At 41.6% G+C, this 14,958-nt stretch overlaps 1 protein-coding gene across 1 annotated transcript in view; it reads left to right on the top strand.

Moving 5' to 3' along the window:
* LOC102427976 (calcium-activated chloride channel regulator 1) overlaps nt 1-14,958 on the top strand; it is a 32,673-nt gene that overhangs the window by 4,524 nt on the left and 13,191 nt on the right. Inside the window, exons 2-7 of the mRNA XM_006093915.1 lie at nt 2,698-2,838; nt 3,010-3,157; nt 5,465-5,570; nt 10,167-10,344; nt 13,650-13,868; nt 14,330-14,557. Of these exons, the coding sequence (XP_006093977.1) occupies nt 2,698-2,838; nt 3,010-3,157; nt 5,465-5,570; nt 10,167-10,344; nt 13,650-13,868; nt 14,330-14,557 (1,020 nt within the window). The remainder of the gene's footprint in view (nt 1-2,697; nt 2,839-3,009; nt 3,158-5,464; nt 5,571-10,166; nt 10,345-13,649; nt 13,869-14,329; nt 14,558-14,958) is intronic.

Raw genomic sequence — 14,958 nt, 5'->3', positions numbered from 1 at the left:
CTATACTAGGGGCCCAGTGCACGAATTCGTGCACCTTGAAAGGAACTGTGAGCTGTGAGGCTGTGGTGGGCACAGGGGCGGGGCGGGTCTGGCCCATCCTCTGCACCCCTGCCTGGACCCTCCTGCCACAGACCCCGGTCCCTGTCTGCTGGCAGCCCCACTCCCACCGCCATCGCTCCCAAGCACTGACAGCACCAGCCCTGCTTGTACCCGCTGATAGCGCAGAGCGATTGGGGCTGGCACAAGCAGCTGCTGCCCTGATCGTCCCTCAGGAGCAGGGGAAAGTGGAGAAGCCCTCAGGGGCGATCGGGGCCAGCAGCCACTGCTCGCACCTGCTGACGGCACTGAGGGATCGGGACCAGTGCCAGGTGCCGGCAGTGGGTGTGAGCAGGGCTGTCGCTGGCAGCTGGTACAAGAGGCGGCTGCTGGCCCTGATCACCCCTCAGGAGCACGGGGAGGTGGAGAAGCCCTGAGGGGTGACCGGGGCCAGCACCCGCCGCTTGCACCGCTGCTGGTGCCCGGCGCCGGCCCCAATTGCTCGGCACCATGAGTGGGTGCGAGCAGCGGCTCCCGATCCCGCTGAGGCTGACACCCGCCTCCTTGTTCTGCGTGCGCCCCCTGGTGGTCAGTGCACGTCATAATGACCGGTTTTTCAGTTGTTCAGTGGTTTCAACGTTTGGTCTATTTGCATATTAGGGTTTTATATATCCTATATAATAAAAGGCTAATATGCAAATAGACCGAGTGGCAGAACAACCAAACAACCGGTTGCTATGAAATGTGCTGACCTCCAGGGGGTGTGCATGGAACATGGTGGGCGTCGGCAGCAGGCGGCAGAGGGTGGAACATGGCAGCTGTCGGCCGCGGCAAGATGGTGGAGCAGGTGAGCGGGGGCGCCAAACCAAGGCAGGGCGCCGACTGCTGTCATTGAGCAAGCCTCTGGTGGTTACTGAAAATTCTTTGCTCCCACACACTGCAGTCCTGCCTGGCGCTTGCATCAGCTGCCAGCGCAGGAGCCACTGCTCTCACCTGCTGCTGGAGCCCAGTGCTGGCTCCGATCACTCAGCACCATCAGTGGGTGTGAGCAGCAGCTGCTGGCCCCTATCATTTCTCAGGGCTTCTCCATTTCCCCCTGCTCCTGAGGGGCGATCAGGGCTGGCAGCTGTCTCTCGCACCCTCTGCTGGCGACAGCACCTGCTCGCACCTACTGACAGCACCAGTCCCAATTGCTTGGCACCATCAGCGGTGCAAGTGGGAGTGGCGGCAGCAGGAGCGAGGCTGCTGGCAGATAGGGGACTGAGGGCCATGGTGGGAGTGTGGGAGTGTGGAGGGTGGGCTGAGACCTGCCCCTGTGCCCACTGCAGCCTTGTGGCCCACAGTTCCTTTCAAGGTGCATGAATTTGTGTACTAGGCCCCTGGTATCCTATATAATAAAAGCCTAATATGCTAAGTGTCCAGTCATCCCGTTGGCCATTCAACCAATCAAAGCGTAATTTGCTAATGATACGCTAAGGCTGCTCAACTGCTCGCTATGACATGCACTGACCATCAGGGGGCAGACAGTTGGCTGGTTGACCAGTCACTATGACGTGCACTGAACACCAGGGGACAGACGCTCGGACCAGTAGGTTAGCTTGCTGCTGGGGTCCGGCCAATCAGGACTGAGCAAGACAGTCCAGACATGTCCTGGAGCCTTCTCGTAGCCCTCCCATTGCCCCTCCCTGGCTGTCCAACCTCCTATGTCCCTCCCCGGCGCTAATTGTGCACTGGTGGGGTCCCTCAACCTGGCCTGTGCCTTCTTGCAATCTGGGACCCCTTGGGGGATGTTGGAGAACCAGTTTCGGCCTGATGGCAGAATGACTGGTTGCTTTGATGCACACTGACCACCAGGGGCAGACGCTCAACACAGTAGCTTCCCCCTGGTGGTCAGTGTGCTTCCACAGGGGGAGTGCCACTCAGCCAGAAGCCGGGCTCACGGCTGGCAAGCACGGCAGCAGTGGTGGGAGCCTCCGTGGCAGTGCTAAGGATGTCCAACTGCCAGCTTAGGCCCGCTCCCATGGGCCTAAGCCATCAGTCAGACATCCCCCGAGGGCTCCTGGACTGCGAGAGGGCACAGGCTGAGCTGAGGAACCCCCACCCCCACCCCCCAGTACACAAATTTCGTGCACTGGGCCTCTAGTAGATAATAAAAGGCTAATATACAAACCAACCGAATGGCAGATCAACTGGTCACTATGATGCGCACTGACCATCTGAGGGCAGACGCTCAACACAGGAGCTGTCCCCTGGTGGTCAGTGGGCTCCCACAGGGGGAGTGCCACTCAACCAGAAGTCGGGCTTATGGCTGGTGAGCGCACTGGCGGTGGCGGGAGCCTCTCCTGCCTTCATGACAGTGCTAAGGATGTCCTACTGCTGGCTTAGGCAGGCTCCCCATGGACATCCCCTGAGGGCTCCAGGACTGTGAGAGGGTGTAGGCTGGGCTGAGGGACCCCCCCCCCTCAAGTGCACAAATTTTGTGCACTGGCCTCTAGTTATCAATAAAAGGTATTTCTACATCTCCCCTTCCAGTCTTATAAATAACTGGTCTTTACTAACTAGTTTTTCTAATGTGAAATACAAATGTAAATTTGAATGATTGATAATTTAGTCTACAGTCCTAATTGTGCTTGCTAGATATGTTTTCTTTTTTCCCCCCAGGACATGGTGACTCAGGCATCTCCATATCTGTTTGAAGCTACAGGAAAAAGATTCTATTTCAAAAATGTTGCCATTTTGATTCCTGAGAAATGGAAGACAAAACCTGAGTATATGAGACCAAAACTGGAGACCTACAAAAATGTGAGATTATCAAGTTCTTTTTTCAAATTCAATTTCCTTCAGTGATTTAGATTTTTTTTTCATCATAATATTCTAGAACCAAATGAAATTGGTTCACAATACTCCAGTGTAAATAAGGTCAATTCATTTGCTAAAATTTTGTAATGATGAAAACATTTTCTTAAATTTCAGGCTGATGTTCTAGTTGCCGAACCTAATCCTCCAGGAAACGATGATCCCTATACTGAGCAGATGGGAAATTGTGGAGAAAAGGGTGAAAGGATTCATTTCACTCCTGACTTCATAACAGGAAAAAAGTTGCCTCAATATGGACCACAAGGTATGGGTAGAGAAGAAACATTCCACTGTGTTCCTCATAACTTAATAATTTTATATTCAAAGTAGATCAAAATAGCATTATCTTTCCAAGTAAGCACATATAAGCCAAATAACGTTACAGCATGCATTTTCACTTAAAGCAGGGGTTCAGAATAGTGTTTCTCAGTTAGAAATTTAATTTATTCATATTCTGCATAAATGTGTAACTATAGTGTTTTTAATTTTAAAAAGTTATTACTATCAGAAAATAGCTGTAATCATTTATTGAAATGTTATTAGGTTTCTATGGATCTGACAAGAGACTGCTGAACAAATTAAACCTCCTGCCTGTAATTCACATAGTAGCCACCAGATGGCGGAGACTCACAGTGCTCTCAGACTTATGCTCAAGCAAATTGAAAAGGAGGTTAATCAGATTCTGATTCAGTAGGTGTGGGGTGGGACTCAACAATTTGCATTTTTAACAAGCTCCCAGGAGATGCTGATACTGCTGGACTATGGACCACACTTTAAGTAGCACAGAGAATATCCTTTCAGTTCAGCTCACACAAAAAACTGTAACTAAAGAAAAACATCCAATTTTCCTTCACAAAACAAACTCTTTATCATGCCCCTGAGCTATATAGAACAATCTTTAGAAGAAAATATTAAAACAAACAATAAGGAAGTATATATAAAATATGTACTCTCCAGGTATAATCAAATGTGATTAGTATTAGCTAATTAGGTTACTTAATAACTACTACCAGGTATCTTTATTATCTTGAAAGTATTAGAACCAGCTTGGTTTTCTTCACTTAAACAAAAGGGCCCTGGTACCTCCATGCCCCACCCCGCATTCACTAGAGCACTACAGACTTATCAGAAAGATTTATCAAATATACCTCTTGTGCTTCTACAACACTCTATTTCACCTCCATAACAGGACCAGAAAATTCCCAATGTATGGCTCAATCAATAGGTGCTGAATTGATAAACTAATTGCCCCATATCACTTCTGGGCCCACTCCAGCCATCTGAGTCACCATGTAGAATGGCATTCCTTCATAATCTCTCCTTTCTGTACTGTGACTCCACTTATGTTCTCTCCCATCTTTCCTTACCTCTAAGAGGCCATCCTCTGCTCCCAGCACCTACAGAATAGGGTCCAAATCCTCAGCGTGGGATACTAGCATTTCCTCAGGTATACCCCCTCACCTAACCCTCCAAATGCAGCCTATCTGGGAATGTACATTCCAGGAAAACTGAGCTGTACATAAGTCACTAATTCCTCTAAATTTAACAAATACTCACTGAGTACCTATTAAGTTCTGGACACTATGCACCCAGGAATGACAATGAAGAAGTCATGGAGCCTGTCCTCATGGAGATAAGTGCTTAGTGTGGGAGACAGGCAAGAAAGTAGCAACTATAATACAATGGAAGTGCCATATGGAATATAATGACAGAGTAAAAGAGGGATACTGGGCCTAGTCTGGGGATGTCAGAGAAGGCTTCTAGTTGGATATAAACTTGATTTTGAAAGAAGAGAAGCAACTATCCAGACAGAACTAGGGAACGTATCCCAAGCAAAGAAAGAATACATGAAAAGAACCAGAGATGAGAAGGGGCCTCGAGTGGCTCTGGAAAGTAAAAGCAGTGCAGGAATTCATTGTGATTATAGAGTTCTGGAAGTAGGTGGAGAACAGCAAGAAATATGGGTGCAGAGAATAGCAGAGCTGGGGTCACCAGGGACCTCATATTAAGAAGCGAACTTAACCCTGAACATCATAAGGTAGCCACTGAAGACGAGACATGGAGGGCAGCTGGGTGGCTACGGCAGTAACTCGGGAGTAAGTGGCAATAAGATTGGAAAGATGGGAATAGAGCAGAGGTGAGGTAGGCAGACCTTGGGGTTTGAGCCACTGGGGGTGCTGCCTGGCTGCCCTACCAAAGCTCCAGACCCCACTGCAGCATGCGCCGCCCTCCCTCACTGCACTTGCCCCAGTAAGGATTTTAGTTGTCTGATTGGCATGTCATCCACTGGACTGCATGCTATGCAAAGGACAGAGCAGTTGTTTTATCTTTGTATAAAAACTCTCTGGCACTTCCTATGTGCCTCATATGCATTTTGTGAGCTAAAATAAGTAGTTACATTTTTCAGAAATGTGGAGTTGTCATATTAGAGTTTTCTTTCTAAGGAAGTCAAAACTTTAAAAAATTAACATAGCAAAGCATAATAAAAGTCGGGAGAATTACTTTCTCCCAGCATTAGAAAGTAATTTTGCCATTCTTACTGTAACCGGGTCTTTAAAACATTTTCTCACAGGAAGGATATTTGTCCATGAATGGGCACATCTACGATGGGGAGTATTTAATGAATACAATAAAGACCAGAAGTTCTACTTATCTAATGGAAGAAACAAAGCAATAAGGTATGGATATATTGACTTGACTTTTCCCAAACCATTTTAAATCACAACCCATTTTTTTTTTATTACTTTTTAAATGTCCACTTTTTTGCCTTGTTTTCTGTCTCTCGTTCTCTGTTAGTGCCTCCTGTTGCAGAGTTCCACAAAACTACCACTTTTGCTTAGCTTACAAGGACTTCAATTAGTTGAGTTCTCTATTCTTCAGTTACAAACCATTTGCCTTTGTGAGTGTGCATGTACAATTATAAGAAATCCACAGGTGCTATGTTCAGTGACTCCATCTTCCTGTATCTGAGTCAGTGAAATAAACAAAGCTAATGGGGCTATTCCATGCCTTGAAAGCAGAATGATATCTGTGTGGACTTTGTCAGTATGAATGGGCCTGGGAGAGACTGTGGAACTTACCTACAAGACAGTCCAAATATTAAAAGAAAGCAGAAAACTTCTTCCAGTTTAATTAACTATGTGATGCCAATGGAAAGCAAACTGAACACTTGGAAAGTACCCTTGGCTGCCATGATTGTAGGGGTAAATTCTTGCAACCAACAGTTTCAGTGAACTGTTTTAGTACAAACAAAAGATAGGGAACTTCACAATTTATTTAAAAGAGCTAGCACATTTCAGATACTAAAACCCGATAGAAGACATGAAAAAGACTTCTGCAAATCAGATACAGCTTTCTAAAAATATTTTAAATAAAAGAACAGTAAGTTATATCTGACAGAATCAAAGGACTAACAAACACACCAAGCCCACATAAGAAGTCTTCCAGAAATCCCAAAATGCTGTGATATTAGGTAAGTAATTAATATAGTATTTTGAGTCAAGAAGACAAATAAACAATTTTTCCAATAGATTCTCAAGAGAAACTTGAAAACCTTGAACACTTATGCCTGAGTCAGAAAATAACAACTGCTTTTTAAAGAGTGGAAATTGGTACAACACCCCTCTCCACTTTTGCTTCCAGTTTCTTGCCTGATGACCCCGTAAGGAGATGTGCTCAGCTTTGGTTTGGTTACTCTTTATTTGCTACTTGCTTCCAAGCAGAGCTCAGCCTTGGCTCAGAGCTCAGCCTTGGCTTCCCATTCTCCCAGAGGGACATTACTGCTCTCCACTCTTCCCTTTCTTCATTACATTCAGACTCTGTCAACTTGGTCCACTTCCATTATATTTCCCCTCATTGTTATATCACTTCAGGCATAAAGAGACTAAGTGTCACGTAGCGCCACGCAGTGTACCAGATTCCCTTAGCTGTTCCCTCTGCTCTATACAAACTACAACCCAGGCCCACTTCCCTGATCATTCATTGGATTAACCTCGCAAATCTCAGCCAATGGATGTCATTCCACATCTGACATGTACCATTCCCACTTCTCTTTTCTAAGTTTCTATTCAGTTAGACACTGTATATGCCTTCAAGAGAAAGCATATATTAATACATATTCCTTTCTAGAGATATTCTAGAAATTTCTACATATGTAGCATATTCTTCCTTCCACAGATAACATTAGCAAATCTGGCTAATTACCATGTCCTCTGAAAAAGAAATTTTATTGTAACATATTAATAATTTATTGATTATTATCTTCTAAATTAAAAAAAATTATTTTAAGGCCTAGAAGCAATCACAAAATGATAATACTGCCCACAATAGAAGGCTATTTTCTTAATATGATATAAAACATTAATTGAAAGCCAACAGCCTACATCATATTTAATAGGAAAATCCTAGAAACATTACCAGGGATAACATAGAATGGCCACTATTAGCGCAGTTATTGAACCTTTTTTAGAAAGTTGTATCCAATGCAATAGCACATGAAACCGGGGAGGTTAAAAAATGGGAGGGTGGGGGGAAAGCTATGAGAAAGAGAGAAAACTGCTTTTATGCAGATGATATGTGGTCCACTTAGAAAACACTGGGGAATAAATAGAAATTAAAGACAGGAGAAGTCAATAAGGTGACCAGATACAAAATGAAAATTCAAGTTGTCTTCCCAAATATTAACAATAACCAGTTCAAAAATATTATGGACAGAATACTCCATTGAAGATAGAAATTAAAGGTATAATGAAGTATAAAACTCTAAAAAAGGTAGATATCATATTTTAAGAAAACTATAAAATCCTTCTAAAGGCTTTAAAAGAAAATCAAGAAAAACTGAGATATTTTCCCATTCATGAATGATTTAAATTCAACCCAAATTAATATATAGGTTTTATAAAACTAGTCAAAAGCACAATTTTTACCTCATTTTTTAAAAATATCAGAATTCACTCAATAGATAGTACCTAAGAACATTTTTTTAAAAAGTAGTAATAAAGGGAATTTTTACTTACTGAATTTTATATATATATAATAAAACTATATTAACTAAAGCAATGTGAATTGACAGACACATATACAATAATTTACTATTTAATATAGCTAGAATTATAGATGTATGAGAAAAAACAGAATTTCTTAAGATATCAGGACAATTTGAGATGTGTGGGGAAAATATTAACAGATCTTCTTCCAATTGAATAGACTCATTAAATATAACTATCACAGTCACAATGACAACTAAAGGAATATTAATAAAAATCATACTCCTATGTGGTGAAGGTCTTTCTATGCATTCAAGAATTGTAGAAAGATATAACTAAAAGATTAATAAATTTGGCTATATAGTCATTAAAAATTTTGTCGCATATAAATCAAACATAAACTAAATAAAAAGGTAAAAAATAAAAAACATTATTTGCAAAAATTAATAAAAAACACCTTTTAAAAGCATAGTATTATAACACATGAAGATCCTTTGAAAACCAGTAGGAAACCAATAACATAATAATATAGAAATAGATACAGGAGGAGAATAAATAATCCAGAGAAGAAATAAAAATGGTGAATAAACATATAAAAAATATTCAGACTTACTAGCGATCACAGTGGTGCAAATTTGACAAAGATGAGAATCGTTTATTACCTAGTAAGTAACTGTTAGTGGGTGAGAGCTCCCACAGATGGTTGTTAGAGACATAAATTGGCACAAGTATGGAAAACAATTTGGTGACACATATCAAATCTCCAAAGTATTTCCTTTTTCTTTATCCAGTAATTTCATGTTTAAAGCTCATTATAAGGAAAATGGTAGAATAAGCTGAATCAGCAATCTATAAAATATTCACACTTTTGATCTGATGATTTAGTTTGAGAACCAATCACATTGCAAACTTGGAAATAGAGTCAAAATTTTATGTGAAATTTTATTTATTCATTGAAGTTTTATTTTTAGTCCTGACAAGTTGGGGGAAATCAAATGAAATAAATTAAGCTAAATTTATTTTATAGTATGAGAACATGCAATTATTAAAATTACAGTTTGAAAGAATGTTATAAATTATAATTAGGTGTCACGTAGGACTCCCTCCACCTCCCGCATGGAGTAGGGTTTAGTATCTGAAAGAGGGGCCGCACGAGATAATTTTGCAATATTGGAGGACCAGGCGGGCAAGTCCAACTCAAGGAGAGGGACTTCCACCTAAGCCCAGGCCACTCAGATCTTTTATTGAGGTCGGGGTAGCCTTAGGTAAGGAGATTTCAATGACACATGGATTAGCTCATCGGTAGACAATTTCCAGAAATTGGCAGGGTATCTGATTAGCTCATCAGTAGATGATTTCCAGGAATAGGCAGAGTATCTGATCAACAATAATCAACAAGGATCTACACAAGTATCTAAGGAATTAAGTGAACTAAGGTGGGGATGATGCTTCTTTAGCTAGATTAACTGGGTGGTGTCTTAATTAACTGGGTGGTGCACAGCCCTGACCTTTGCTAGGACTTTCAAGGGCTACTAGCTTTTGGGGGGTCTCTGTCTAAACTCAGCTAGTGAAGACAATGAATGGACTCCGGCAATTAGGTATTAAATTTTTAATTATACTAACATACTACGTTTTTCAAAAGCCTGAAGCAAAACTCTATGTGCCATGTTATGCTGATACAGAGAGAGGAAATGCTTCAACATGTTGACAGTAGCTTATTTGTGATTGTGGAACATGATGTTTTTCTTTTCTTCTTTATACTTTTTTGTAATTTTCCAAATTTTCTATAGTGTTCATATATTGTTTATATACTCAAATAATAAGATGTTAGAGAAAAGCATTCCACTTATGATAGCAATAAGACTCACAAGCATATAATATAAAGGAAAATCTAAAATACTTAGGGACATATAAGAGCTATGTAAAAACTATGGCATAAACTAATGAGAAACACAAAACCCAAGCCTTTTGAGGGAAACAGAGGCCAGATTTTCCAGGAATGAGGGGACTACATTAGGCGGTGCCTCAGGTCTGCAACCCTTGTTCATCCTAGCAGCAACCATAAACCAGACTTCGCTTTTCTGCTGCAGAGAAACAATTTCTGATACCATCTGGGGACTCTTCAGATACATTCTGGCAAACAGAAATAATTTTTCTATTTAAGGATGTATTTGTCTCTTGAATTATGAGAGGACATCGTGGACAAGGTCATCTGTAGAACTCGACCACAGAGTCTAGCCCTTTGAAATAATTATGTCACTTGAGTATCCAACCTTAATACATTTTCAGGTGTTCGGCAGATATTACTGGTAAAAATGTAGTAAAGAAGTGTCAAGGAGGCAGCTGTGTGACCAAATCCTGCAAAGTCGACAGGGTAACAGGGCTGTTTGAAAAAGGATGTGAGTTCCTACCTGATCGTGAGCAGACGGAGAAGGCTTCCATAATGTTTTCACCAAGTGTTAATTCTGTAAGTATCTTTTTTTTTCTCTCAACACTATGAATTCAATGAGGTTTTTATCCCAGATGCTGCAGGAGAGGATCAAATTTTAGGAAGGCATCACTGAGCAGCTGATTCTCTGTGGGACCAGCCAAGAATGCACAGTCAGGGTGAAGTCCTGTCTCCCCCTTCCTCTTCTTCAGGTTCATTCTTGCTTCTCCATCCTCTCCTTCCCACTAGCTTTTAGTTTCAGTGTTTAGAATGACTTCAAATATCCTTAAAAGCAGACAAACACAAAGTTTTTTCATTAAATAAGAAATTTACCCAGGGGGATTCTTTTAATTAGTTAATAAGGACAAGACCAGTAGCCTTTAATTTAATTTTCAGAGATCTCTTTTCAGCCTGCCTATTTACTTTTAGTTGTTAAGTAAAATTTTCTCTCTTGTTTGGTTTTTGTGTGTGTGTTGTTTTTGTTGTTGTTGTTGTTGTTGTTTATGAGTTTATCTGAACCACACTGACAACATATGCAAGGGAGCAAGATCTCAAATGCTCCTGAAATTTTCTCTTTTTAAGAGTGTCGGTGCCTTACGGAGTTTGTACATAGTTTTAATAGCTTACAAATATTTCTTAATGGTTTTTCAATGACAAGTTGGCCATAAGAGAAACTTGAAAAAATTATCCTTATTAATGCTAAATATATACATCAATGAATTTGCACAAACAAAGATTAAGTGCTTCAGTTAACTGACTTTAGTGAGGAGTCCCTCTTATCTTCCAGTCTCTTACATAAAGTGATGTTTTCCTTTTGGAATAGAGCAGCGGTTCTCAACCTATGGGTCGAGACCCCGTTGGCGGTCGAACGACCCTTTCACAGGGGTTGCCTAAGACCATCCTGCATATCAGATATTTACATTACGATTCATAACAGTAGCAACATTACAGTTATGAACTAGCAATGAAAATAATTTACGGTTGGGTCACAACATAAGGAACTGTACTTAAAGGGCCAGAAGGTTGAGAACCACTGGAACAGAGGGTGAAGTAACTTGTCAATAACAACATGATACACCATGGTTCCTAGGCCCATCCTTCACTCTGGTTTCGCAGTCCACCTCCAGACTTGCTCAGGAATTTCCCAGAGGTTCCCAGAGTATATGTTCTAAATTAACCAAGCTAGAGTTGAAGTTGATGCACAGTGAAGTTTGGGAACCTCTGCCTGGGGTTTTACGCAGAAGTTTTTCAGATTCCCTTACTCAAAAGTAAATAGAATGATAACATGGAAACACTACCAAAATGATCTGAAAAATGCAAAGAGAAAATTGTTTTACAGCTAATGATTACATTCTAAATTATAGAATCCCAGGCATTTAAGATTTTTCATTGAATGATAATACTATAAAATAACTGAGGAGGACCTAAATTATACCTACTTTAGGTATACTATGCTTCCTTTTTTAATCCCCCAAATACTAGCAATGTAAATGCTTAATAAAAGGAAAAAAAACACTATCACTTATTGGCTGTGTTAGTATTGACCCTATTGCATATGTTCTTATGTAATTCTTGCATAGTAACTACTACCATTTTGTAGATTAAAAAACTGATGTGCAGTTTTTTTTTATATTGAGCTTTTATTATGTGTCACATACTGGACTAGGTTTTGAGGAAGCAAAATTTAATAAGACAGGTTTCTGACATAGGTGGATTTACAGCTCAGTAAATGCATTACAATGTTGAAGGGGCCTTACTAAAGTTTCTATAGGGCACTGTGAGGACACAGGGTTGAGTGAAAATTTCGCTTTTCTTTGGTGGGAAGGTAGAAAATGAGAAACTATTTTGAAAATGAACTTTTGGCTGAAACATGAAGGTGAGGTTCACAATGCAGAGGACAGAAGAAGAGGCACTCCTTTACAAATGGGGATCATGAGCCAAGTCAAGATATACAACAGCCTGATAAGGCTACCGTGGGGGGAATCAAAGACTTGGACTGCACAGCCAGAGTGAAGTGGATAGTGAAGGAAAAATGCATTTTATAGAGATTGCTGTTTGCTATGTGATGTAGCACAGACTACTTCACAATTACGAGCCACCAAAGGGTCTTAAATACAGGAGTAAGAAGGAAGATGCCTCTGGCAGCTATGGAGTGGACCAATTGGAAGGGGAGTGAACCATGTCCAGCACAGCCAGCGATGAGCCTGAGGAGGGGCAGTGAAGGATTAAAGAAAACAGACAAGAGAATACAGTTGGGGACCAGGTGGATCACTGCCTGGATGAGGAAACAGTGACACAGACTGTAAGCCAAAGCTTTATTTTATAGTCAGATCACGCAAAGCAAAACAAGGGGAGTGGTCAACATGTTTACAATGTCCTTATAAGTTTCAAATCTGTTTTGTTACTCAAGCCTTGTTTTGGCAGCACTTGCTGCACCTCCCATAGCTCATTAGCTACCTAGGAACAAGGGAGGACTATAAGGTCAAGCTTAATTGTGCTAGGAGGGCTCTGCCCTCCAAGCTGGGACTTGTATGTGGCTCTGCCACAGGTCAGTCCGAAGCTTGACCCTATAGCCGCTCCCTACAGGGGAGCAAGGAAGAAAAGTCAGATAGGAGACTGCAATAGTGTGATGAGGGACCGTGAGGGCTTGAATGATAGAGAGTCCATTGGAAAAGGAGAAAAGATGATGAACTGGAGAGACAGTGAAATGGGTATTTTGTAGGTGGGGGAAAGCTAGAAAAACGCTCAGGTTCCTGAGTTAGAAGACTGGGTGAATAGTGGTGGCATCAAGCTAGGAAATACATGAGGAGGAGGAACAAAGTTGGAGGAAAGGTGACAAGGTGACGAGTTCAATTATGAACATGTGCGGTTTGAGGAGCTGGCAGAACACCCAAGTGGATTTTGGAGAGAGCTGAATGTTGGGTGTTAAAAGTTGGAATGTGAGGTGTTGGCAAGTGATTGGGAAGGAAAGAAGTGAGTGGAAGTGAAAGGATGGAAAGATAAGATGGTACCACGAGAGAAACGTTGAAATGCAGGTGTCTTGGTGATAGTGGTGATGGCTCAAAATAGAAAGTAGGAAGGAAGCCAAAAGCAAGCAAATGATTGCTGTGAAGCCCTAAGGTTTCCACAAGGTTGAGCACATGTTTGGAGATAGGAATTCTAATTGTGACTGTGATTTTCTCCAGCAGTGCTCTGCAGTGATTTGGAGACTGGACCAAGATTATGAGTGAACAAAGCAGACTGGGGAGGAGGGCAAGGAATTAACATACTTTAAATTAATCAAATCATTAAAGATTTTAACCAGTAGTTTATTGTTATCTATGTCATTTTACTGACAATTTCAGGTGGTCGAATTCTGTACAGAAAAAAACCACAACAAAGAAGCCCCAAACCTGCAGAACCAAAGATGCAACCTGAGAAGCACCTGGGAAGTGATTAGCGGCTCTGAGGACTTTAAGAAAACCACTCCTATGATGACACCACCACCCAAACCCACCTTCTCATTGCTGCAGATCGGACAGAGAATTGTGTGCTTGGTCCTAGATAAGTCTGGAAGCATGAAAGTACGTGCAATGAGTCTCAGTCTCTGGATGCAGATCTCACATTTGCATACAGTATAATCTAGCCAGCCCAGAGAGTCCGATGTTACAGCGGTAACACCGCCACTTTAGTCAACAAACATTCAGCATCAAGTGTCTCATTTTCCAAATTAAATTAGCTTTAGATTAAATTAGCCTTAACATATATGTTTCCCTGACAGTGCGCAGGTTTACAAACCTGTTTCTAAAGCCTAATCTGGTTTTACCTTTTAGGGCTATTTTTACAAAGGCCCAAAAATTCTACTCCAAAATACTACTAAATATAAAGGAGAAGATTTCTCCCATAGAAAGATATGCCTTGAGTAAGCTTGCTGCCATTTACTCTCTGTTGAGACAACCCCTTCCAAATTCCCTCTGGCCTGTTCTGTTATTAGTCTGCCCGCCTAAACACAACCTGACTGCCTGTCTTCTGCTTCTCCATTCAGAGTGGTGACCGCCTAAAACGAATGAATCAAGCAGGCAAACTTTTCCTGCTGCAGACGGTTGAGCAAGGGTCCTGGGTAGGCATGGTGATGTTTGACAGTGCTGCCCAAGTCCAAAGTGAACTCGTACAGATAAATGGTGGCGCGGAAAGGGATGCGCTCATCAGAAAGTTACCCACAGCGGCCTCAGGAGGAACATCCATCTGCAGTGGACTTCGATCAGCATTTACTGTGAGACAAGTTCCCCTATTGTGGTTTGTCAATGTTTATAACTCATGGTTAAGAAATCCCCCCTTTCCAGTGTTTCCATGCATGCCTAGTATCTGGTTGAATTAGACAATGAAGGGTAGAGCAGTGGTTCAAATGATACAAAGACACAGCCCTGCAAAACTATTGTTAACTAGTTCATTCATGCTTTCGTGCTTTTCTACATCAATGCATTCCTGCTTTCCTACATGCATGCCTGCATTCAAAATATTCATGTGTGCCTGCTATAAGCAAGGCACTGTGTTGGGCATTAAGAATACCATGAGGGCCACAGAGACACCACACATCTCCTGTCATAGAGCTTATAATCTTATTGGGCAGATACATTAACCACATAGTCACACAAATAAGTTAATATGCATAAA

This window comes from Myotis lucifugus, unplaced genomic scaffold (assembly GCF_000147115.1).
Source record: "Myotis lucifugus unplaced genomic scaffold, Myoluc2.0 scaffold_126, whole genome shotgun sequence".
Lineage (NCBI taxonomy): Eukaryota > Metazoa > Chordata > Mammalia > Chiroptera > Vespertilionidae > Myotis > Myotis lucifugus.
The sequence above is the reverse complement of the archived record's forward strand: the minus strand, read 5'-3'. Positions and strand labels throughout refer to the sequence as shown.